Genomic DNA, 27,075 nt, shown 5'->3' on the forward strand with positions numbered 1-27,075 from the left:
AGCCCCTCTGCAAAATTACTGTTTCATAAGTTTTCCCTAATTTTGCTGGGAGCTGGGGAAATAGGAGCTATGGGCAACATCCAGCATGTAATAGAGGCATGCCCTGCAACAGATAGTCTTTTGTTAAAAGGTGGTAGATAAGACACGAAAAAATGTTTACCTGTATCTCACTAAAATATGACCACCTACTATACTGCAGGCTTGCAGATTAACTCAGTTGATACAAAGTCTTGTACCAACACATGCATATACATATATTGAAAATTCTTTATGTGTCAAATGATGTAAAATTCCAGATTATATAGGTATATATAAACTGGAAGTGTGCAGTGCTGCAGTGTTTATGATTGTTTGGACTAAATAGCTGCTACTATTCTCCATAATATTTTCTGAAATAAAGGAAATAATGAAAAGAAATTATTTGGGCCTTTTTTAAGGCATCAGTGTACCAGTCTCCACCAGTACCGTGCTGCCTTTGTATTTAAATCTTTTTATTGATCAGCAGATATTTCTTGCTGAATAGGCAGCAATCAATGGAGACAACATGTTGCAGTGAATGAGTAGAGGGTTTGGCTAAGAATTTGTATAGTGAGGAAAACTCCTTTCATTTTATCCATATAGAAATGGTATTAGGTTGCTGAAGTTCTTCTTAAACTTGTGTTCTGTGCAGGCCCCAGGAATATGTTTACTTCTTTGGCTCCATTAAAAATGAAGGGTGTTTTCCCAAAACTCCTCACAGTCGCTCCTTGTAGTTCCTATAGAAGCCTTGACGCTTGGGAGTCCCTAATGCCAAATTAGATGCCCTGGGTCTCTGATTTATGGCTCCTCTAGGCAATAGTGGAGTTGGTGAGTTCTTTCATTAATGTTCATGCATCTAAACTAGAGGTAGCAGTGGCAGAAGGTTTAATCCCCTTCAGCTGAGTCTGTCTCATTGGTTTGTCTTTGTGGACTCTTCTGCAACACTATCAGATCCTTTGATTCTATTGGTGGTAGGTTTCATTTCTCCCTGCAGACTCTAGATAGGAGTTAGCAAGTGTGGCATGGTGTGCTCTGTGTGGGTTTGGCCTGTGAAGTGTTGAAGTCTGTTGACTTGTAACTTTCTCAGCATGGTTAACGTACTCATGTGGTTAATCCCTTCAGCAAAGGGTGAGTCAAGATAACAGTAAATATTCTTGCAGCATAGAAGCTTTAGACCTCTCAGTCAGCTGAACATGTTTCTAGCACTGAGACCCAAATCTCATAATAAGACTTGGAAAGTGGATCTGTATAAGCTCTGGAAGCCATGGTTGCTTTTTCAGGCCTGTTAAAGCTTTTTTGTTAATGACTGCTAGATGGTAGTAATAGAAGAAGTGAGGCCCATTGTCTATGGCGGTCCAGGCAGGTGGGGAGTTAGAGACTAAACAGTACATAGGATGCCAGTCTCATGGTTTGTGATGTATTGGGAGGCATGGGCTACCTGAAAAAAGAGAAGCTTTGAAGAATAACAAGCTTCTGTTGTAAGGGTCTGGAAAATAAAGCATATATTAGCAGCAAAGGTCAGGAGAACAGGGTTCATTATTCAGTTAAAAATCAGTCTTTTTCATGGAGGAGAGAGCTAGTAAATGGGCTTGTTGATCCCAGTTTAAAGCAGCCATTAGGCTTAGTGCCTACCAAATTCTTAATTTGACTTTCTTTGACCTTTGCCCAGGCATGTGTATCCTACAGACTTTGTTACATCAAACAGCCTGAGACGGACTAGCTGTCACCTCTTGCAGGGGACACCTGGATCCAGTCAGATCTGAAGGGAGCAGTTAGCTCTTGTCATGTCGTGGGGGCAAATGATACTGGAAGAGGGAACAATAAGCAAGAGAGAAACACTGTCAAATTTCTCCATTCTCATAGAACCAGAAAGCAAATAAAGATTGTTCCTAGAAGATTTAACAGAAGAATGAGTTTCAGCGTCAGCTCTACCCAATAGTCTGTGTTCTTAGACTGCATAATTTAGCCTCTAGGAGAATACTTTTGATCCTGAAGTTATTTCTTGGGAAGGAGAAAATTTCATTTCTTCTTTATGATGAAAACCATCCAGCCTCTATAAGGACTGTCGTAAGAATCCTCTCTGGGCAAATTCAGAGATGTCTTTATCCATTTTTGTCTGACCAAGAAGCAGAGGCCAGTGTGCTATGGTATGTCTACCTAAGGATTTGAAGTTGTGTTGTGAATGCACAGTAGAGAGAGTAACCTGCTAAAGGAAAATATTAATACTGTCTCTGACCAGTGACAAATATGTGAGCTGAAAGTAACTTCTTTGATATATTTGTATGTTTGTGTGCATACACAGATACTCAAACAGCACAAATAAAAGGCGCAGAGTTGGCTGCTAGGAGAAGATGACTGAGATGTGAATTAATTTTTGTAGTTATATCCCTTGAAACAATTCAGCAGAAATATATAAGCTGCTAGATGTGTGTGAATATCTCATGGGCTTTTTCTGTGGTTAGTTCATATTATTTACATCTATTGAAACTAGCTCCCTTTTAGAATAGCTAATACAGAAATAGCTGCAGAGTCCCCTCTGATCTAAGGTTGATATCACTTTTGGTGTCACCTTTCTTTGGATGTGACATGAATCTTTGAAGAGATGTCAGACAGGCAAAAATAACTTTCAGAATTAGGTTTTTAATCCTTATATTTATTTTCCTGTTTCAAGCTCATTTTTTTTTGTTTGCTTTAATTAGAGCTGTTGCTCAGTATCCATCTGTTTCTCATAGGGGATTGCTTAGTGTAAAATAAAACTCCAGAGTGCCTCTCTGAGACAATCTTGACACTTTACTTAAAATGAAGTTTAATTTTGGCGGGTTTTATTCTCTCCAAGTGGTGAAGGTGATTTAGATATTGGTCTAAAAGCAAAACTTTTAAATATATTTTTTAATGTTTTTGTTTTCTGGAAGAGAAAGATAAAAATAAAAACAAACTCACCCTTTTAGAAATTCACTTAATTCCTCATTGTAATATGCTGTTAGATTTTTGTGTAGGAGTTTTTATAAATTCAAGAGAAGAGTAAGTCTGGTAAAGAAAAATCGCAAAAATAACAGTATTTAAAAGGTAATACCCAGTGAAGTCCTTCTAGCAGGGTATTTAAGCAATTGTTTGGGTAGATTTGTAATGCTAGCTAAATTGAATGTATTCTTTAGTGAACAGTATGTCAAGATGGTCTGCACAATTTCTACTCCTAAAACAAACTCTTTAATACAAAATATGCTTTGGAGTGTGGTAATGAGAGCAATGCCAAGTTTTTGCACATTTCTTGATAATCTCTACAGAGCCATAACATTCTCCGTATGTTTTCCTGGTTCGCAGGTGGAGTGGATACAGCAGCAGGTGGTTAAAAGAAGGATAAAGAGGGATTATAAACCTGGTGGTACCCAATCCACTTATTTCAATGATCCCAAGTGGCCAAGCATGTGGTACATGGTAAGTACATGTAGGGTCATTGAATCCCTTTCATGCTAATGTTTAGTTGTCTGGTTCAATATTATGAAAAGGAGAGGAAGACTATGTTCAGAAAAAGAAGATTTGGGGATTATTATGTAGCTAATAAAAGTCTGTTAACTCCTTGGAAGTATTACGAAGAATTTGTGGTAAGCCATGCAGTAGGAAGCATTTATTGATGCATTCATTTATGAATTCTTCCTATTGCAAGATATCTTACTTATTTGAGGATAAATAAGCAATGAGAATGGAAGGAACTTAGCCACAACATGTGAGAACCCACTTGTATTTAATACCTAATTCACTGTCCCCAACATCAATGTATTTTGTCCTGTAACAGAAGAAGAAAGCCACCAGCACTGACCATTCATTTCCTGTCTGACAGAAGTTGTATTTAAAAAAAAATAATTTTTTTTTGTCCTGGTAATCACAGTTAAAGTCTGGAGTGAAACTTTGTACTCATGATGTTTTAAAAAATACCCTAATTTTTTCCTGGTGAAAAATCCTAGGATTACAGAATAGTTTGGGATGAAAGTGACCTTTAAAGGCCTTCTAGTCCAACCCACCTTTCAATGAGTAGGAGCGTCTTAAACTAGATCAAGTTGCTCAGAGCCACATTTGACCTGATCTTGAATGTTTCCAGGGACAGGGCACCTACCACATCTCTGGGTAACCCAGTCCAGCATTTTACAACTCTTCTTATAAACAATTTCTTCCTTATATCTAACCTGAATCAACCCTCTTTTGTTTTAAAGCCATCGCCCCTTGTCCTATAGCAACAGGTGCTGCTGAAAAGTTTGTCCTCATTTTTCTTAATGATACCCGTACAAATATTGAAAGGCTGCAGTAAGGTCTCCCTGGAACCTTCTTCAGGATAAACAACCCCAATTCTCTCAGTCTTTTTTCATAGGACAGGTGCTGTGATAATAGATACTTAGAGCAGTTGCCTCTAATTTTATCAGGAAGATAGCAGTCCCTATTTAAAAAGCAGTTGTGTTGGCCAGCCACCCTACCTCACAGCTGTGCCACAATTGCCAGTCTACCACTGAACAGACTTAAGAGCATCAAATGGACTTCAGTGGGTTTTTTTTTTTTGCAACTTTCATAATTCCTCATTTCTGTCCCAGTAGAAAAAAATCCTCACTTTGAAACCATCTGGGAAGGCAGCATTCCTGACTGATTGCATGTACATCCACTGATTAACTCCATGTATTTGCAACATCATTAGTGATAGTGGTTTGATGACATTTCATTGAAAGAGATCAGTAAAGTATTAGTGACCATGCTATCTCATCAGGGAGAATAGCTAAAAATATGTGAGCGGATTGACTTCAGGACTGACTTGAGACATGAAAGATAACCTCATATAACTGTATTTATGATTTTTACCATAGTTGCTTTTGTTAATCTTTCTTAGCTTTTTAAGATGAAGGGGAAAAAATGAGTTCAAGGTTGGTTAATGGTTTCAGTCTTTGCTATGCTGTAAGAGGTTTTTAGGTTACTGGATGCAGACATGTTGTTGAGAAAGTAGTAAGAGTAACAAGAAATTACTCTTGAGTAATTTCTTGAGAAAGTAATAAGTAAACTATCATATAGAGGTTTGCATTTCAATTAATAAGTAACTTTGTTGTGGTCTAAGATTGATACCTTTGCCCATTGAACTGGCACAATTTCTAACAAGGCCGTAAGTGCAGTTCAGATTTGTTGACAGAAGTCCTGTTACTCAAAGACTTTGTCAAACCATATCTGATTGATGTTTTTCCTCTCCAAGGTTTTTCTTCACAAGTACCACTTCTTGTAATTTTAATTTTATAAGCTAGAAATAATACATTTATTTTTGTATGATATCCATGGCAAGAAGTTACAAGGGAGAATCAGGAATTCTTTCTCTTTTGAGCCATCACAGTACTTAAAAGAAAGAAAAGGTTATTTTCTTCTGACTTCCCTCCCTCAAAGCAAGGAAAGAAAAGGTTATTTTCTTTAGATTTCCCTCCCTCAAAGCAAGGAAAGTTGGACAAAACCCAACTTCTTTAGCATAACTTCTGAATCCTGAGGCATCTGTGCGTAAAATAGAATATTTTTATAGACTAATCAGCATATGAAACTTTACCAATCCAACTGTTACTCAAAAGTGACCTACAGAATCAGGTCCAGGTTGCTCAGAATGAACTGATATCAAAGGAAAAGAAAATTCACTAGTTAACATCCTCTTCAAAATTTTTGCCATTCCCAGAGCTCAGCTACCTTTGTGCCATCATGTTAAATCTAATACATTTCTTCTCTTCCACTGGTGTTGACAAAATAACCTGTTCACCAATAACTGGATGAACTATATACGGTCAGTTTGGTGATTTTGGCTGAAAGAGGTTGAAGTTGGCTGTTCTGTATTTTTTTTAACTTGTAGCTAGCAATAAACAGCATTGTGCCTAATCAAATTCACTGTACCTGCCAGTTGTTTAAATGAATTTCTTTATCTTGTCTGCATAGGAAACTATAGAAAGTAAATATATTAATATAAATTAAAAAAAGAGAGGAAGTAAATATATTAAAAAAATAGAAATACCTGCAATGTTGTGGTTAATATAACTAACTTTAGTAGACATTAGTCAGAGTACTGTTGTTGTTGACCATTTCTTTTTGTTCCCTGTTTCAAGAAGAGCTTCATAATGGTAGGCTGAAACTGGAATCACACAGGCAGAGAGGCACAGATTTCTGCAGTTGTAATTTACCTCTGCTGTGATGGTGGGCTCCACTGGATGGGGTTTTTACATTTTTTAAAAATAACGAAAACATTTTGGATAAGCATAATGAAAACACTAAATTTTTTTAAAACCTCTGAAAACATACTCAAATAGAAATTGGTAAGCCTAAGAAAACATACAGTGCCTGGCTGTGCTGTTTCTCCAACAGGTTATGAGACCTAGTTCTCTGGGGTTTTCACCAAACTGGAGTGAAAGGAGAAGCAGATCAACAAATTTGAGATGTTTTAGGGCATTCAAGGTGGAAGAGGATTATAGCAGCAAGGCACAGTAAACCATGTGACTGAACCACAAAGGAAATGAACATTTACCAGTTACTTGGCAAATAATAATAAAGTAATTTCTTGAACCACACAATTACAGATGTAGAATGATATGCTGGGGTTTTTAGAAGCTCTTGAAGGTAAAAGATTTGCTGAGAAGACTCATCAGTCAGTATTTATTGGTCAACAATCATCACATTTATTGGTATATTTGCTCTGTAAGATTTCTGATGTAAACAGATGAAATGTAATTTATACTGCTATTGAGGGCAAGCCACACAAGCTGCTATGTACTGAACTACTTGCACGTAGAGCTTGCTGCCTTGAGCTCTGATGCTGAAACCAAAACCTAGGGAAAATTGCCTGCTTTTCACTTTCAGTGAGGACTGTGAAGCACGCATTGCTTTGAGCTTCAGTTATATGTCTGGTGAAGCCAGCTTACCTCATTTCTTCAGAAAATTCCTCCAGTATGCTACAGTGCTCTCCAGTTACAGTTGTGAGTTCCTAGGTGAGCTGTTCATTTACAGGGAGGGACAGACTCTTCTGCTCTGACACAGTATAGTTGACTCTGGATGGCAGCCAGATTGGGACTAATAAACCTTTATCAGCAGTGAGTAATGTGAGTTTCCGAAGGTCCTGTAGCCATGAAATAAGATGGAGGTGATGAGTTAGACAGATGAGTTGCCTCCCTTATGCCACTGATGAGATCTGTAGGGAGTTGGCTTATCTTGTGCCTCTCCTCCCAATTTATGCAAGTGGCAGAGCACAGAAAAAAATTTTACTTCCCTGGCCTTGCCATTAATGAGGACAGACAGCTATGGTGGATGGGACTGTGAGAGGAGACAGAGGGACAAAGGAAGGAGTGACAAGCCTGACGAGATGGGCTGGAAAGAGGCGAAGGGAGAGGGAGAGGTCACCGTGGATCTGAGTGCTGGCCCCAGGTATGGGGAGACAGAACTCAAGGAAGAATTTCCTTGAGTTTTCCTTGAATTTTACGTGCCATATGCTAGCACCACAGCAAATGAATATGTGTCACTCTCCTTTACGACCTCCTAAAAGTTTGTTTGACAGCTAAGGAAAAACCTTACTCTTTTTATTGCCCTGCCAAGAACTGTTTTCTCCTTTCATCTGTGCAGTGAAGCCAAATGGTTGTTCTTTCCGAGGTGGCATGGCATGCTTGAAAGTGTTTTGCATATTTTGTAACTTGGTTTGGTTGTTGCATGCACTTTCATATTTTTGGGTTTTATTGCATGAGAAGATCAAGCTTTTGGTGTTTCATAAAGTTAAGATGATCTGTGACTTAACTTCAGCAGAAGTGCTGCTAGAAAGAACCACTCTGCCTGCCACACATTACCTTGCAAATCTGCCTGTGGAAACACGTATTTTGTTGTTCTGTGTGGACAAGGCAGAACAATAACATGAGGTCAAGTAATACACAATTTGACCTAAATTCATTTCCTTTTGGGAGACAACAGCACGCTTTAGGTAATCAGAAAGCCTGTAGAAGTGGATTTATCCATACCTGCTGAAAAGAGATTATTAATGCAGATAGTTTATCAAGATTAGCAAATAGTTTGACAGCAGAACAGACTAGGTAGGCTTCTTGTTCTGTTCCTTTGGGATATTCTATTCCTAGATAAGCTCACCTGGAAGTGCCCAGAAAACACAGAATGGAAGCGAGCACCATCTGGGGGATGTGCCAGCATTTTCACTAAAGAAAGAAGAAGCAATACCAAAATAATTTCCATGCTTGTTTTTGCTGTGTGTCAAAGATTTGGTAATACATCATATAGCAAAAGCACACATTCTTCTGCCTACTTACTACTGTGATTGTATCTTCAGAGACAGAGCATCCACTCTTATCTTAAAAGAATCTATTTAACATTATTTTTTTTTATGGGCAGCAACTGAGTTACATTAAGAAACTGTAGGTACTTGTCTGTATAATGTTCTGTGTGAAATATCACTTGTGTATAATACTGTTTTCCTACACTGCCTTTTTCTGAGTAGTTTTTGCAGTTAGTAAGGAAATAATAATGCCTCAAAATCTTTGCTGAATTTCTAATGATATTTGATAAATATCTGATTTTAGTTTTTGTGTGTCATACTGGGACACATTCTGCTATATTTCAGTTTTTATCTTAACATTGCACTTCAGCAGGAAAACTGTTGATATAAAGAGAGATACATACTTACCTGGAAGTACATTTTTCCTCCTCACAAAGGAGAAGGAATCACTGCTTTCTAAGAACAGTTTTCAGGAGCAGCTGTATAGCTAACTATCTACTTTTCAGATTTTTAGAAATCAACATCAAGTAATGTCAAATAGCAAAATAATTTCTTACGCCACACAGTACTGAATACTCTATTAATTTACTGGGAAAAAAGGAGAGGTAATTTAATTAATAGAATAAATACTGATTTGCTTCAAACTTTATATCTTGTTTTGCTGTTGTTTGCATACTAAAATTGCAGATACTTCTGGAAAGGTATATCTACTTAATATCTATTAAAATAATCTTTAAAATATCTTTAATATCTATTTAAATAATATTTTAAGCATTATTTCATCTAAAGAACAAACATCAGGAATGTCAAAATTACCAAAAGTACACAACCACAGTGCAGAATTAATTCTGAGGCTTGCCTGTCTTGTGGTTGGATTGATAAGAATGAAATAGTGTGACATAGTCATTTTACCCTTATCAGAAACATACTCATAAACCTATGAGACTTTTAGGAATTTCTGATGCAAACAGTTACTATATTACTTCCCAGTCAGGAGGCAAAAATTAAGTATTATGCAAGTGTAAGGCAATTTCCTACCCATTCAGTACATAGGATCAAAGAAAGTCTGGATAGTGCTTTTAGTCATATAATGTAGGTACTATTGTGAGGGGCAGGAAGGTGAATTTAATAATCCCTGTGGGTTCCTTCCAACCTGAGATATTCCATAATTCTTTGAGGAGAGCTTGATCTGTGTCAAAGAAGAAACTGGAGAACAGTGTTTGGTGCTAGGATGTTACATCTTGTTGTTAAAAATCAGTATGCCCATTTTAACTGAAGACAGATTCCATATAGACCCCATGGAAGGAGGTCATCAGAACTCCAGCTTTCCAGATTCCAGTGTCTGTGTTCAATTGTGTCTTCCTGTATATCACGTGAGCAAATGTTGTGACTAAAATTACCAGTTTGCAGAGCACCTTAGTTCTTGCTGAGCCTTTTTCGACATTAATTCATGTTTCTTTTTATCTGTTTTAAAAAAACACAAAGCACATGCAAACCGCTCCCCCTCCACCCAACAACAGAGGACGCAAATGCACTGAGGACAGACACGTCAATGAAGTGCATTCTGCGCTACTTCATTAAATGTAGGTCACCCTTGGCATTACTTTTATATAATTCTAATGTAGTGAAATCTCTGCTGTGCATTACATCTGCTACTCAAGCCCTGTGAATAGGATTTTCTGACCAACCAACAAGGAGCAGATAGCAGGCAGACTACCAGTACAGCAAATTCTATCAGCACCATTTTGAAAAGAAGTCCAGCAGCTGTTTGGACATCTGCATGACTTCTAATAAGTTTTGATGAAACTTAACCTGAATAAATTAAGTGAGCATTTTGAACCGGAAACTCTGACAGAGCAAGACCTCAAGTCTCCTCAAGGAGATGCAGATAGAGCTCTTTGAAAAATACTTCAATTCTAGTGTGTAGAGCAATATAGGCAGTATCTGTTTGCTCTTTTGCTGAGATTATAAATTCTCCAGAGCTGGCTGTTTCAAAATGAACTCATTTCCAGCTAACAGCAGGAAAGAATATAGTCAGAGAGAGGAAATGTGCAGGAATGACGAGCCTCAGATATCCCCAAGGGATTAAAGTTTAAGGTATTAACACTACTTTTGTCTTACCCTTTATGTAGTGATAGAGTTTACTAAACCATGAGTAGCATGCCATCTAAGCATTTTTCCTGTCTTCATTGATTTTTATTTGAATTTCTAACAGAAAAAAGTAAGTTATTTTCAGTTTTCAAAACAGTTGGAAACTGTATTAAACCCATGTAGTATAAGCACAATAGCTTTTTGTGGGCAGATATATGATAGACTAAATGTGAAGTGTATAGCAGGGTTTTCCCTCTCCTGCATCTTTTGGATAAGGCAGTTTATTAATAAACAGTAAACTACTGTTTGGGAGTAAAAAACTCCTGGTTTGGCTTTAGTGAATACTAGCTCCTAGTCATACAATTGTATTTGGAGCCAGAAATTCCATTTAGAAAAAAAAAAAAAATAAGAGAAGTTAAGCAAAGAGAAAGAATTTCTGAAGTTACAAAAAACTTTTCTATAGTCTGGTTGAAGTTTGAATCACTTTTTCTCATTATAAGTCTCCTGGTCCGGCTGAAAATAAGCTGCTTAGGAAAGTTTGCTAAATGCAAGCTTTCACATGCCATGTTTGGATGAGCTTTATATGATACCAGCTGCCGAAGCACTGAAATCCATATATCCTTTATTAACTAGGACCTCATCTACACATGAATTGAAATGCATATTAAGAAATTAATATAGCCTACTTAGAAGGTTTTACAGCCCTTGCTTCTTGGTAAGGAGCAAGCCCTTGCTTCTTGGTAAGGAGCCAGTATGCTGACAGAAAACATGTTTCTGAAAAAAAAAAATCCCAGTTCTTGTAGACCACTAAATTTGTGTTGAAGAATCAAGACCCTTTTCTGATGATAAAATTTCCCAAGACAGCACACAAGCTTGAGCCTCTGTGTTCACATCCTACCACCTACAGTATCTTTGCTCCTAGCTCCTCAATTCCGTCCCTGTCGTTTGCATCATCTCTTATGAATGACAGAGAAAAAACAAAATAACAAAAAAGCAAACAAAAAACCCCCAACCAACTAAAGAAAAAACACCAACATAAAACTCAAAAGAAACTAAATGAGGATAGATCAAAATTTTCACTAACAATACTGAGGAGTTGGATTGGTCCAGCTTTCTTGAGGATCTTCACCCTCAGTTTATGGTAGCTATTGTGTAAGTTTTGATTTAATTATTAGATCTATTTGCTACTCTCACGTGGTTGTCCTTTTTAAAACATTTCCTCCTGCAATTTCCATCTGCTCCCACTCCAGACTGATGATGGAATACTATATAAGAGGATAAAAGTATTCCGAAAGTGAAAGCATTATTCTACTTTGTGCCTGTCCTTTGAAAATGTTTGCCCAGACACAACATTGACCCATCGTCATTGATGCCAACCAGTAAGAGAAAACTAAGTTCTGAAAGGTTCCTGCCTTTTAAAGTCACTCACACTGGCATGAGATGTGGTCTGCTTTCTCTGTCTGGCTGCTGCTGCTCCACCAGTATTCAAAAGTTTCAAGTATTGACCTCATTGTGTGAAGCAGCTTTGATCTTGTTTGGACTTCAAACACAGTGATACGTGAAGACCATATTGTGCATTGTGTAAACTCTAACCACAGACACATTCTGAGGACTACTTCAGCATTTATTCTTGTGAATTAATCTACATGGGTGGCCAAACACACTTTTTAAGCTTGGTTTGTTACTACATCAAGGCCTAGAAAAAATCTTCAGTGGTCTCAATATTTGAATGATTCACACACAAGATTTGTCCCATGGTCTAATTGGAAAAATCCTACAAAGCCTGAGCCATGCATCTCTTCTAATCTCCTGGCATGCAGAAGTTCTATATATGAGTGTGAGCATGAAGGGAATGGAGGTTATGAGCCATGTTGCCTCCAGGCAGGCACCAAGCAGCAGTGGTCTCCTGATGCAGTCACGTTCTGTGGGGAAGGACAGGGACAATTTATATGTCAGTATATGCGTTTAGATTTTAAAAATAATAATAATAAAAAATTCTAACTTATCAGTTACTCTAAGTTATTTCTTGTAGGCATTTGTCAGTAGGGATACTACTAGGAAATGGATTCATACAGGAAAATTCAATTAGAAGGAATGCATGCAATGGCAGTATGAGTTGGATTTTCCCCATTTCTCCTTTTGGTGGCAAGGAGATTCTAATCACACTGCATGCAGTTGTTAATTTGATTCATGTGTTATGTTGAGAGAGGCAAGAAGAAAAGTACTTATTGTGTATTGAAAAGTTCTCACTTAGAATACTGTATCCATGTTAAATCCTGGCATCCATAAGTCAAAGGATAAAAGGTTAAAGTGGCTAAACAGGGGAAAAGTGGCTAAATAGAGGGAAAAGAACAAGCTGTTTTGGCTGTTCATATGAATAAAAAGAGAGGCCTTTAATAATAAAGTGCTACCTGTAATGATATTGTTCCTGAGAGTATGTGCAACAAAGTATACAGGCACAGGATCAGATCCCATGCACCTAACTGGAAATAGGCGTCCACCTGAATGCATTACAGATCAAGGACAGATTTAAACATTTTTCTAAATTTAATATACTTCAAAGTTCTGTTGGTTTTTCCCAGAGTCCTCCAAGCCAACATTAATTGGCTGCTAATTGGCCCAAATTTTGTGTTTTAATAAGCCTGTCATTACATTTTAAATAGCCTGTCATTAGTTGGTTTTGTGGATTGTTTTATGTCAAATCCTCCATCTCTAGAGGAATTGATGAGGGTGTCTGTAACAAGACTGAAATGGTTCTTCAGTTGAATGAATAGAAAATAATAATATTTGTTATTATTTTTATTTTTTTATTTTTATTGTTGTGTAATATTTATATTACACAACATCAAGGCTATAAAATGAAACCAACCTTTTTCTTTTTTTAAAAATCTTTCTTCCTTGAAAACTCATATCAATAGCAGAGCAACCACACAAACCCATATTTTTCTGTTTTAAAACAATCAATATCTATGTAGTGATGCTTATCAATTAAAATTTCTTAAATTTTGCTCCAGAGGTAATTAAAAATATTTTTTCAAAATTTTATTCAACTTCTTTTCAAAAATGTTGTCACCCACTCTTAAATGTAGATGTGTTGCATTAACTTTGGCATAAAATAAACACCATTGCTTTCCAACTAGTATTCAGAAATGAGAGAGGCTGGGTGTGTGTGGGTCTCATTTCTGATTAAAATTAATTTAACAGCATAATTCTGATCGAGTTCAATAAGAACTTTCATGAGCAGATTCATGAACAGTGAAATTAATCATTGCAGTGCTGTAAGTCTGCTGGACTTCAATAGGAGCTTTCAAAAACATAGAGTCACCAAAAGTGCAGTTTATTGGAGAAACAAATTATAGAGTCTTTTAGATTGCTGGTGATAAATTCACTAGACCTGCAAAATAGAAGTACTTTGTACATATACTATGTATACAGGACTATGTATAAGTATTCCTGAGTATATTCCAACTCAGTTGGAGGTGCAAAACTCAGCCAAAGAAGTGCTTCTGCTTTTGGGAGATGAGCAAGCCCATTTACTTGTCTGCAAAGTTGGTTGTATTCTCATCCTCTGCCCTAGGGGACTTAAAATGCCAGTTTATACTTTTCGAAATAGTGAAAGTGAGGCTGTATATTCTGTAATTTACATCATAAATGGTGGTGATGGGCAGCCACTTCATATGTAAGTAAGATGTCGAGAGTAGTTGAGAGATTACAGACTATGGGTCTTGTGCAAAGGTGGAGAAGAACAGGTGATGATTTAGCATCAGTCCCTCTTCCACCTGGCTGATGGCAGCAGTAGGGGTCATTCTCCACCTGGTAACCCAACACTCCATCAGCAGGCCATCATGACCTTAGCCACACATCTCATGGCTGTAGCCCTCATTCCTGCAAGATGCCTAAAGGGGGAAAAGTACAAATCAACTCATTTGGATGTCTCATGTCAATTCCATGCTTAGATTCCCACAGCTACTCATCTGTGAACGGACAGGTGCATTTGAATCGCCTGCTGCCTCTCTAAAGACACAGTGAATAGATTCCTGCTCAGTGCAGAACAGTTTGATTGGATGACCTTTAAAATCATCTATTTGATGTTTGACATTCTTGCTTAGCATATCTAATTGAGATTTAGTCATAGTAATTAATGTTTCTATGTGAATTTAGAGTGGAGTTATTCATTATATGCTTATATTTAAGCCCACATCCAACTGCATAAACTGAAGCGTCCTCTCAAATTATTTGAAGGTAGTTAAATAGCAGAAAAAAAGCTTAGTATCATACTTCTTACTGAGGCTTCAGTGGAGTTCCTTACATTGAGCTACATTAGTCTCACAGAAATCAGCGTGAGGATCTGAACTCCTTTGATTAATTCTCCTTTGGTTTGATTGAGCCTTTCCTTGATGATTAAAAATCTTACACATCTTAGTTGAGTGTTTATCTTGGTCTGTACTTACCTTGTTAGGCCATTCTTTACTAGATTAAATAAATATTCCCCCTTCAAAAATATAATTGTGTTATTTGCATGCTGCAGTCAAGTCATGTCTTTACCCTCTCAGATAAAATAGGTTCTTTAAGCCTGTTAAGAATCACCATAAATTGTGTTTACACCACTTACTTCAGACAAGAAGCATCAAGAAAACAAGCAACAACTCAGTGTTCATTCTCCAATAACATACTCTTTAAAACTTCAATACTGGACACATGCATGCATCCTTCCAGAAATAGCATCTTTGCTGTCATTAAGAAAAATGTCTTAACCCACTTTTTGCTACCCCACTGCTAAACTATCAAAGAATAATACGTAGCTTCACAGAGTATCTTTTTGAAGCTGTAGGTGACTGTCTACCTTAGATCTTAAATACTTTTAACTATTACCGGTTTTCTGTAGACTCACATTTTAAGCCTTGCACTCTTAATTCTATAGGCATAATCTTTTGCATGATTTTATGTAAAACTATATTACAAACACTGCTTAAATAGGTTCACCTTCATAAATGATCCAGATCACTGTCTCTGTTGCTCTCTGTACTTTCCACCCCAGTAACTTTTCTGTCATCAGATTTGAGAGTGTGCTGTACAAGAACACTATTTCAACTTTCCTGAACTACAAGTAAACAGTGGAGCCTCTTAAGATTTGAGACTTAATAATTGCATATGCTAAGTAATGTTTCCTTGAACAAACTGTACGTTAAGGTGTCATAATGGATTCAAAGTACAAACTGATATTCCAGATCTTCTGCTAGCTTCCTTATGAGTGGTATGTTAAGTGCTTACAGATTCATACCATGTCTCTAATGGACCCAAAGACCTCACTACAGTTTTTAAGGAAGCAAAAACATTTTTGTAGCATGGTTGTTTTCATGGTAGAACATGGAAAAATGTAGTTTCTTGGAGGTACATTGTATTTCCCTGATAATCCCCCCTTTTACTTGGAAAAACCTTTCTAACTTTGTAACGTGTTTTTGTGCATTCATTTTAAAATCATATTTGCAGTCAAACAGCAGACTTTTCATAGGAGAAACAAAGAGGGAAAAGATGTTTCATTTACAGCTCAGATTTGAAAACAGAGTAAGCTCAGATAAGAAAGGTAACTGACAGGAATCATAGAAGATAATGATGGTAGGAGAGACAAGGGAGAATACAGAAAGTGTTATAACAATTACAAAGAATATTTTGTAGCTGTAGTACCAGAAAAAGTGGTGGATTCAGAGCAATTGTCAACAATTGTAAAATGAAACTCAGACCTTTAGTTTACTTATGATTGTATGTATATTTTCCTTGTGACAATGCTCTAATCATACCTTTCTTTAGTTCCTTCTTTGAGTGTTTTTTCTGCAGACTTCCTGGATTTGTAAAGATACCTGCAAATTCTGAAAGTTGTCATGAATAGATACCATTTCAGTGCAAAGACTGCGTTATGCACAGTACAAGCCAATAATCACAATGAATGTGATGCTCCTCTGTTTGCTGTTAGACAAATTGCATTTGATATGCATAAAAGGTGCATACACTGAGGTTGTATACTTTCTCTGTCTAAAGGAATTATTCCTATAATATTAGTTCAAAACAGTGTTCTCATATTTGTTCCGTATATTCAATTGCTTTATTTGCAGGTGGGAGAAGTTCCTTCATAGCACTGCTGAGATCAATGGAATCTATATGTCTTTAATGCTAAAGTCAGGATTTAGATTAGCAGCAGCTCCCCAAGACCCTTAAAGCTCAAGAGACATCAGTCTGTGTCCAGTTCTCCATAAAAACAGTGTTTTCAAATACACTGGACTTCTCCAGAACCTTTCCCAATACCTGTATTTTCTGAGACAGCTAGAATCCTGACACTGTGCTGAGATTTCTGTAAGATCCTCTGCTATTTTGACAAGAATTTCACATTCATTGTCTATTTTAGACAGTCTTTCTTGCACAGCTGTGTCATAAATCTCTGGACTAGCCTTGCTCAGCATTGCAGAGGAACTTCAAAATTTCATCATCTGTGTCAAATTTCCTGAGATGATAACAAGAATAATTGTGTGATACTTCTATCTTATGCAAAACGTTATGTTGTTTCTTTGTTGGGTTTTTGTTGATGTTCTTTCATCATGATGAGTAATTTTTCCTTTTCTTTCCCAGGCCTCCCTAGCTTCTCTGGGCTAGTTCTCTCATTTAGACCAGATCATCTCAACTGCAGATTATTAACTATCCACCCTCGCTGGTGGTTTGGCCTTATCTTCCCAGGTTTCAGTTATGCTACATAGTGGGCCTTGCATTCATCAACCCCAGCACACTCAAATGATGAAAAGCCTATTTATGCCTACAGCACTTGATTCCGTGCAGGCAAGCTAAAATAGCAGCTATTCATCTTAGTCTTCATCTCTACTATTAATGAATTTTCACAGCATGCATTTCCAGTGTTACATGAAACACTTTTATGAGGCTGTCTAAGGAGGGCATGAAGTGATTTCTGCACTTGTGTCTCAAGAGAGTGTTTTCATGATCCTAAAGTTTGTCCTTTGGCAAGTTAAAATCTCTCATATACCTGAACAAATAATGGATCAAGGCTACAATAGCCTGATAGCTGTGGTTCTTAGGGAAAAGGTTGCTAGGTATGAAGTAGCATAGATGTTTATTCCTGTACTGAATGCACTGTGTAACAGTTTCAGCCTGAGAAACACCACATGCATTCTCCATTTGTAGTAGTGGAGTATGAGGTTCTCTTCATATTCTGACCCAAAAGTGCCCTGTATTTCCTACCTGCTTTTGTTCCTTGAGAGAGTAGGACATGTGTCTTTCCTTCAGCCTCCTGAACGTGTCTGTTGTCTCACATCCCTCCCTCTCATTGTCCCTCTGTCCCTCCTTCCCCTCTCCATAGGACATCCAGCCATTGAGACCAGATGTCAGCAGGGTATTGACTCATGGATCAGAGGCACCAGAGCACAACATAAAATAGAGACAAAAGGACTTCAGCATTGCAAGAGTCCTTAAAAATTGCATACAAGCATTCAGAGTCAACATCTCTTCATCTTTTTCCTTGCAAGTCCTTTTATTCCTACAAGTTCATAACATTCTTAAACAAAAGTTTCCTAGTCCATCCCATATCAGTTCCCTACCCATCCCCAGCATCCCAAAATAGTATATTCTTTTTAAGCACCACTCTTCCTTTTTCACAGTAAAATGAAAAAAGAGGGGAAAGAGAAGGAAGTGGATTTGTGTAAGCCCCAGGCTCCTCCCACTCATCAATCAGTCTCTTGGAAGATTAGTGCTTAATTGAAGCCATCTGCTCAGGGCCTTCTTTCCATGCAGCTGTTTCAGTTCTGTAACATATATTTACTCAAGGTCTAAAGAAAACCACCTTCCTCTTCCAAGCTCCTTAACAAATGGTTTAGAAGTAATGGTCTTTTACTTGAAAACAGCTTAAAAAGTAAATTGTGAAGAGTCTGTCTTCAGTAGTGTAACAAGAATCTTTAGGAACTTATGAAAACTGTTTTAAAGCAATGTTTGCCATCTCTCTCTTTAATTGTTTTCTTAGAAATAATGAAAATATCCAGTCTAGCTTGAGAGAGAGTGGGAGAAATTTGTTCTTACTAGAGAACTGCAACTGCATGAACTGATGCATAAACAAAAAAGGATCTTTGGACTTCCTGTAAAACTGGAGTATTTTTCTTTCTTTTTTGTGATTTAGAAGGGGTCAGATAAAAAATGAGTCAAAGGCCATGTAAAATGGTAACATGGAAAGCATTGTCTCTCTGAGGAGTCATTTGTCCTTCGTGAATACTGAATCCTCAGGCTCGGTGGTGCACCACTGAGGCTGTTCTTCCCACATAGTCTCTCTAATTAGTAAAAGAAGTTCCATACTTTTTTTTTTGTACACAGGACTTTGGACAAGGAAAAATACATTTTCATGCTAAGTAGGCTATTTACATGGTGTTGATGGTATCAATAGTAGCAGCAGCAGTAGCAGTAAGTCATTGGACAGTGATCTTAAGAGAATATGGCCACATACAGACATACATTCCAATGCATACTTCTTTCCTTCTGGTGTTTTCTGGCAGTAATCACAGAAAGTTGTTTATTTTTTTTCTCGCTTTCTGCCCAAAATGTTCTGCATGCTGTTCTTATATTTCTCCCAGTGCTTATCAGGGAGAGTCCATACACTGACATATACCTTTCGGCATGTGACCTTTGACACATGAGCAGTGATGCAAGGACATACCAGGTGCACCAGGTCTAATATGCTATTTATTATTATCACCTTCTTGTTGTTGTTGTTGTTGTTATAATATTGTAGTGAACCTTTCTCAGTGGTTTTAAAAAGTTTTTAAATTAAACTTTTCATATTTGCCTCTTAGTGGAGGTGGGAGTACATGCTCAATAACCATAAGGTGTTTTTAGCTGCTTTTCTTTCTCAGGCTTGAAGGAGTCTCTCCTGTTGCCACCACATGGGAAAGAAACAGGACTAGAGGCAGATATCCTGTTGGAGACACAGGTTATGGCTCATGTCGGAGGAGGTGATGTTAGAGGCAGTTGCAGCTCGGATAGAAATTTTGCTGTCTGAAGTCCTAGAAGCAGGGGAGCTTCCCACCCCTGAAAAGAGTACACTGTCATCAGCCTGTGTGAAATGGGCATAAAGGGCTTCCCTAAATTAGTTCCTCTTTAAGCCAGCACATAGTTTACAGAAAAAAACTTGAATCTTCATTTTAAAAAGTGCCAATGATGAAAAAGTGATGGACTTGTGTTGAACATAAATTTAACATGTTATGAATGATTCTATTTTTGTTAAGGATAGCAGTTTGATCAGCACCAAAAAGAAACCATTTATGAACTCCTTATTTTTCACTGTGAAAACCCATATATGTAGGTTTGTAAGTTACTCTTTTCTCTCTATAGTCATCAGATGCTCTTATGAAGTAAGAAGCCCTTTCATATTGATTTTCTGTTCATTTTCATTGCTTAAAGAGGCAAAAAATAATGCATGTCTGTGATTGTTTTATTGGCCTCTAAGTATATTCTTTGTTAATGAATCAGTGAAGCTTAAAAACCAAATTCATCTCTAAAGTAAATTAACTAAACCCTCTGAAGCTGCACAAGCAATAAATTGGAATTAAATATTTAATATAGTGTGGTCTTGAAATATTTCTCTTGATGTACGTACAGATTAAAAAAGTAACAATTCAGCAAAGTATGACTCGAGAAGTCGGATGATACTTCATGCAAAAGAATCTTGTATTTGAGATTAATCAGTCTCTATATTATCTGCCTACTCCTGCTAGATCATGTAGTGATCATATAGATCATAAACATATAGTGTGCAGCAACAATCAGAAATTACTTAAAGACATAACTCAGAAGGAAATAGTTTTTGTATGCAGTTATTAAATGCTGTTTGTTATGCACTATCAGATTATGCCAGAAAAAAATAAAAAATATCTACAAGTATTTCTCCTTCTAAAAATTCTTCATTGATCATATTTTTTTTTTGTGATAAAATAATTTTAAAAAGTCAGAAATACTTTTAAAAAGAAGCCTTATTTCAATAGTCTGTTTAGAAAATGTAGCTTTCAAGTGCTTACTCTTGGCTTCTTGGAGAAGCCAAAAAGTCATTTCAGTAGATCACATTGTCTTATGCCCATTTCAATAAGGACCCTAGCTTCCCAACTGTCTTCATTTCTACCTTGCTTGCTTTTTTCATTCCCCTTTAAAATTGAATCACCTGAAAAGCATAATAAAAAAATATATTATTTCCTTTTTTTTTTTTTTGTTTTTTTTTTTTTTTTTTTTTTTTTTTGTTTTGTTTTGTTATCTGCTAAAAAGAGAGAATAATTGGCAAGTTTTAACTTAAAACACTGCACAAACCTGTACCTCAGAAAGCTGAATGTAGCATTAGGATGTCCCCTCTATTAAAAAGCATGAATCTTTGCTGCCTGTGCATTTGCCTGGACCAAGCTAGGAGTGCCAAATGCCCCAAATTACATTCCCTTCACAGAAGAGGGAGATAGTAATTCCTCTAACTGCACAGAATGTCAGAATCAGCCCTGTGTGTGCCCTTTCTCTCTGCTTGTGTTGCTCAAGGTCAAGCCATAGGTCCTTGACTGTCCTTCCTCCACAAGCGATCTTGTGCAGCTTCTGTCTTCTCCGTGCTTGCAGGTTGGTAGCTAACAAAACCCTCTGATGCAGAGAACATGACTGTAGTATTTTTGTTTCTGTCTGTGTCAAAGGCCATTTCACTATGACTCTAAGGAAACCAGACTTTGTTGTTGTTGCTGCTGTTGTTCTTCTCAATACCCAGAATCTACCTTTTCTAATCCCTAAATTGGATCTAGTATTTCAGAGCTTCCCCATGATCGGAAGAATAGGTACTCTAACACTAAGTGAGATCCTGAACTTGTCAAACTCACTATTAGTCATTCTGATTATCATGTTGTGTTTCTTTATATCCCCATAGATAAGGACTGGATCTTGCCAAAGAATTCCTTGTAACTCAAAAACTGCAAGAAACCAGTGCAGTGAAGTCATGAAGACTTACAGAGGGCACAGTATGCCATTTCTGAGAAACTGCATGTCACAGAATTAGAAACTTCTGTTTCTGCTCTGGTTTTGTAGACTAATAGGCATTGCTAAGCAAGACAGAACAGAATTTTACAGTTATTATTCTTGTAATTTTATTTTCATCTCTGTAATTCCAAAATATTTTAATCATTGATATGTTCTTGATTCTTCAGTTTAGCTGTTCAGTTTTGTTCCTGATCCCTAACTAGATATACCAAGACTCCAACTACAAAAATTAGATCAGCAGACGCATTAAGATAATGACAATGACCATAAGGTAGTTTTTACAGACATTTCAGAAAATAAGTGTGTCTTGGTTTGAAAAGACAGGTATCTGCTAAGGAAGGCAGCAGCTTCCCCTGAAACAGAAAATGTAAACGCCCTCCCTCCGAATTGTTGTAATTTTGAAATTAACTGGGCTCTCAGGCAAAGGTATGGGAGCAGGAATAACAGTTCTTTATTAGGAAATAAAATAAAATTAAAATAAACAATGCACTAATACAAAACAACACTGACAGAGTCTGAATACAATCTGACACCCGGTGGGTCAGGGTGTTGGTATTAGTCTGATTGACTGGCGACTGCAGTCCTCTTGGAATGACAGACATGGTTCTGTTGAAGCAGTGAGCCTGTAGAAGGGTCTGGTCTTCCTCTGAAGATACAGTGGAGAAGACAGCTGCTCCTCTGGAAATCCAGTGGAAGAGGCTGACTGTGGCCTTCCAGATCTCTGATTATATCCGGGTAGGAATGCTTGGCTTCTCCTTCTGGGTAGAGCTTCTCCCAATGGGCTAATGTAATTTTATCAGTCATGCAGTGACACTCAATGGCTTATTAGCAGAAGATATCTCCCCTGAGGGAGGATGGCTTGTGGAAGAGATAAAGAAAACTGCCCAATTAACATAACTGCCCCATCAGATAGGAGTAGCATACACCCCACCATTTCCAACCTAAGACAAAGTATGAGAATCCATGCCCATATCTGATACTGACTGCAACATGCAAACTTCAGAAAATCCTTCTAAAGTTATGTCTGTTTGTTAATTGTGAAAAGGCAGGCTTCCAAAATGTCTGTCCAAAGGTATCAAAGATATATCTAGAACAAGATATATTTTGTCTTTTTATGCTGATAAGTGTTGAATTTCAAGTATAGGAAAAGTTCAATATTTTAAATTTTTCATACAATAGCCCTCCTTCTTCTATGTGCACTAAAGAGGTTTTTCCACCTTGTACATGGTTCTTATCACTGACATTTTATCACTAACATTTTCAAATTAAACATTCCAAAGAACACCATCATGCTTTGAATGCCCTTTTAAAATCTTAATAAAATCTTTAAAATCTTAGTAAAATTACTCTAAATAACTGGGCAAGAGTTTATTTATTCCTTTTGGTGTTTTTCTCAGGGGTATTGATGAAAGCAATGCATGTTGAAGTAGTGCTGATTTAATGCAGTTGTCTAGTCATAGTACAAATGCAGGAAATTTCTGAATTACCTTAATTGTTTTGAGAGGCAGAAGATACAGTAGAATAGAACAAACAGTTCAAAGATTGACAGATCTAATAAAAGCTTCCAACTACTGTATTTGTACATGATCATGGCAAAAGTTGTTTTTATCCTAACAAATAAAATTCTAATACAAATAAAATTTCTAACAAGAAAGAATATGGAAAATAGATTGAAAATAAACCATAAAATTCAGTATTTGCTCATTGATACAAAATTCAGTCACTCTGGATAATGTAACATTTATTATCATGACAGATGTTTAATGGTTCTTTATTTGGGTAACACTGCAAATTGAAAAAGTGCTTCCAAATTAATTAAAACCAGCCCTCTGCTAACAACCTGACAATGTAATTTGGATTGGTGGTAGAGAAGCAGCAGGTGCTTAAAGAAAAATTATAGAATGGAACCCAGGAAATTTCCTTGCAGGAAGGGTTTTTTGAAGGAAAGAGGAATTTTAACCCAATCCAGCAGCTAAGCACCACATAACTGCTTATTCACTCCACCAGCAGTGGAATCAGGGAGAGAATCAGAAAGGTAAAAGCAAGAAAACATATGCATTGAGATAAAAAGAGTTTATTAGGGAAAGCTAAAGCTGCACGCACTAGCAAGACAAAACAGGGAATTCGTTCACCGTTTCCCAGGTTTTCAACGATCTCCATTGCGTAAAAATGACTTGGGAAGGCAAATGCCATCACCTGGAACATTTTCGCCTTCCTTTTCCCCCAGCTCTTAAGTAGTGACTGCATCCTATGATGTAGTCAGTTGAGGTCACCTGTGTCCCAGGTTAAAAAAGGCTTTGTCTCTGGTAACCACTTCTAAGTAATAACAAAAATATCCCTATTTTATCCAAACTCAGTTCATCACAAATCCTAAACAGCGCCATAACAGCTAATGTGAAGAGAATTAACTCTATCTCAGCCAAAACCAGTCCAAGGGGACAGAAAAGAGTGCAAATTAAGCCAAGTAATACCTGACATATTAGATGCTGTTGTATGTGGAGAGGCATATACCATATACCATAAAAGATAGTACTTGAGTAATTCCACTCTAAGATTCAAAGCGTTCTTGATTAAAGACAAATCAGACCGCTTCAAGAGGAAAATGCCCATTCTGATTTATCTGGAAAAATACAGACACAAATCTGAGGGAAAGTCTAATTTGTGATTAAAATACAGAAATCTTGGATCAGATGTTGAATTATACAAAACTGGTGTTTCAGTGGGCAGTACTGGAAGAGAAAAAAATAAGGCTATAAACAGGGGAGAGGTTAAAAAATGCATAAATAAATAACTGAATAGAAGAAAAAACAGTAGGGAGTAGAGGTGAAAAAACCCAGATGCTCTTCTAAATGGGACATGAGAAGTTGTTTTTTATTGTAATGATAATAACTGAACTCTTCATCTGCTTTGAATTGCTCCCATTTGGATACTTTGTTGCCTTTACGTTTTGTATCCTATGTTAACATATTCTGTGTATTAAAGTTAGAAGTGGGCTCACAGTTACAACTGCTTTACCCTTCCTTAATCAATTTGACCTCATGTGTCTCTTGAGAGAATCATCAGAGCACACAGTAGGTAAGACATGTGTTTCATGGTTGTCTCCATGCACGTAGCAAAGGCCCCTTCAGTCACCACCACAAAAGAAAATATTCAAGTAAGTGAGGGCAATGGACTCATTAAGGGAAGTATTGGTGACCTTCTGGCAGAGATCCAAAGAGCTTGCAAAGGAATGGGAATTAAAATACCCATATGCTTTTTCAGCCTGTGTGATTTGGCTGGCGTGAAAGCAAAATAACAAGCTCATCCCCTAGGAAGAGAGGACAAGACATTAAGCAAAGCAGCTGAGGGTCATTTGGCATTCCAGAAATGGGGATAAAGGCACAGTGTAATGGTCCAGTAAATCTGACTGGAGGCCAGAGCCAGGAATCCTGAATGCCTGTTGTAGTTTACCCTGTGGCTAAAGGCTGGTGGTTCCATCTTTCCGTCTCTTTGTCTTCACATCAGAAAATGTGGAGGATGATATTAAAATCTTTAGCAGGTATTTTCTGATACTTAATTTAATAATATTTTGAAAAAGACCAGTGTAGCTGGAAACATTAAATTTGTTTAACCATCGTATTTGTACATTAGAAATCCTCGTGTGTACAACTGTTACATTCAGACAGCAAGTTTACACTGTAATTAATTTCATAAAGCCAGCAGCATGAGCATTTCCAAGCAGTACAGAGAACAAAAGCTACACATTCCTTGGAACTAGTCCCTGAAGTCCTTTGTGTGGGGATGGATAGACAGAGACAGATATTTGTGGGCACAATGGAAAAACCCTGAGAGAGACTTTATATTATGTATAATACTATAACCTTGCTCTAGTAATAACAAATGACCACTCTTGAATCCTCTGATTTGGGTGGTAAAGTGGAGAGCAAGGAGGAGGAGGAAAATTATTATTTAATAGGAATCAGTTTGCACATAGGTTTGCTAATGGAAATTGAGAAAGTTTGCTGGCTGGAGAAGACTAAGTCAAGGTGGACTACACCCCTCCAAATCTATTTACTTCTTAGAAGTAGTAGAGTGACAAGACATGAGGCTGAAGTGGGGACATGAAGTGGAGAGACAGGGATTGAGATGGAGCATGGTCTACAGCCACTGTTGTTATGATACAAATTTCTTCTTTAATTTCTTTTTTCTTCCTCCCACCCTTTGTTTTTATTCTTCCTTGTACCCCCTCTTTTTTCTGTTTTTGCCTCTTACTCTGTCTGAGCCTGGCAGAGCTGCAGGAAAGCAGTACTGATGAGAGAGGCTTATTGAGTTAATTTCACAGGGGAGGGATGTGCGTGTGGATTAGAGATCGGCTAATGGGGCATTACAAATACCTGAGGGTCATGTCTCATTGCCATGGCAAGCCAGATTTCTTCACACGAAATGGGTGCATTTGTGTCTTGGAAGAGGCTTTCAGCTTTAATGTACACTAAACTTTCTTCCTCCGTGATACTGGACTTGGTTGCTCTGAAAGCTATACCCCAGGCTGCTGCCAATCAGCACTATCTACAATTAATCCAACCCCCTAAGATGCAAGTTTTTTAGGGTGGTGTTTTCATTACAGGTTCTTAACTGCGGCCCATCTCCTGCTGATACTGCACAAAACCTGCCAAAAGCCTTCTTTTGTAGATAGAAATGAATCTTGATTGGTTTCCAAACATTCTGTCAAGAAATTGTACACAGCATATAAGCTCTAAAAAGCAAGGTGTTTTTTTTTCCATTACCATTTCAGTACAGGCATTTGTCTACTTTTATCCACATATGGTTTGGTTTTTTGGAAAAAAAAAATTCAAATATTTCAAATTCAATACAGCTGAATGCTTCCTTTTGTGTTGCTTAGCATGAAGAGTAATTAGAATGAGAAATAAGTGGGACTAGCAGTTTTTATACAATTTGCATTTTTTAAAATTGTTTTCTGTCTAAATAAAAGTGTTGATGTTGTATAGTTCCTATTCAAATCAATTATGTTCATGTGCTATTTTAAATAGTAATGTTAATGTAAGTAGGATAGTATCTCAATCCCTAACTGCTCAGTAATCTCCAATATACAACATCTTTATCTCCTCTTCTTTCCCCAGCACTGCAGTGACAACACCCACCATTGCCAATCAGATATGAATATAGTAGGTGCTTGGAAGAGAGGTTACACTGGAAAGAATGTTGTGGTCACCATCCTGGATGACGGCATTGAAAGAAACCACCCAGACTTGATGCAGAATTATGTGAGTGTCCACAGGAGCCCAGATTTCCTGCTTTGTTACTACTCAAAAATAATTTGCTGCTTCTGGAAAGATGGAGAAAGAGAGGAGGGAAGGGAGAAAAATCATACAAGTGTTTCCGCAAATGTTAACACCAATGGGAGGAAGAAAAACAGTTTTTGATAATATGTATTGTTTTAGTTAAGACTGTGTTTCATCTGAATGTATTTAATATGTGGACGCCTCTTGTAGCTGTGTCCTGAATTTCTGAAGAACTGGAACCAATTACTGGATATTTTTTGTGTCTTCTGCAATTTTTTTACTTAATATCTTCACACTTGCAGAAATTAGAAATGGAATACACTGCTTTTCAGTTAACACATGCAGTTGAATTCCATATTTGGCCAATACATTTAGTCAGTGAGA

The 27,075-nt window shown here is 37.2% G+C and overlaps 1 protein-coding gene across 4 annotated transcripts in view; it reads left to right on the forward strand.

Moving 5' to 3' along the window:
• The window catches only part of PCSK5 (proprotein convertase subtilisin/kexin type 5), a 224,994-nt gene that overhangs the window by 44,171 nt on the left and 153,748 nt on the right, over nt 1–27,075 (forward strand). For all 4 annotated transcript variants that reach the window (XM_041489485.1, XM_041489484.1, XM_041489486.1 and 1 more), the window contains exons 3-4: nt 3,340–3,453; nt 26,530–26,673. In XM_041489485.1, coding sequence (XP_041345419.1) covers nt 3,340–3,453; nt 26,530–26,673 — 258 coding nt within the window. The remainder of the gene's footprint in view (nt 1–3,339; nt 3,454–26,529; nt 26,674–27,075) is intronic.

This window comes from Pyrgilauda ruficollis, unplaced genomic scaffold (genome assembly GCF_017590135.1).
Source record: "Pyrgilauda ruficollis isolate IOZ18807 unplaced genomic scaffold, ASM1759013v1 scaffold94, whole genome shotgun sequence".
NCBI lineage: Eukaryota > Metazoa > Chordata > Aves > Passeriformes > Passeridae > Pyrgilauda > Pyrgilauda ruficollis.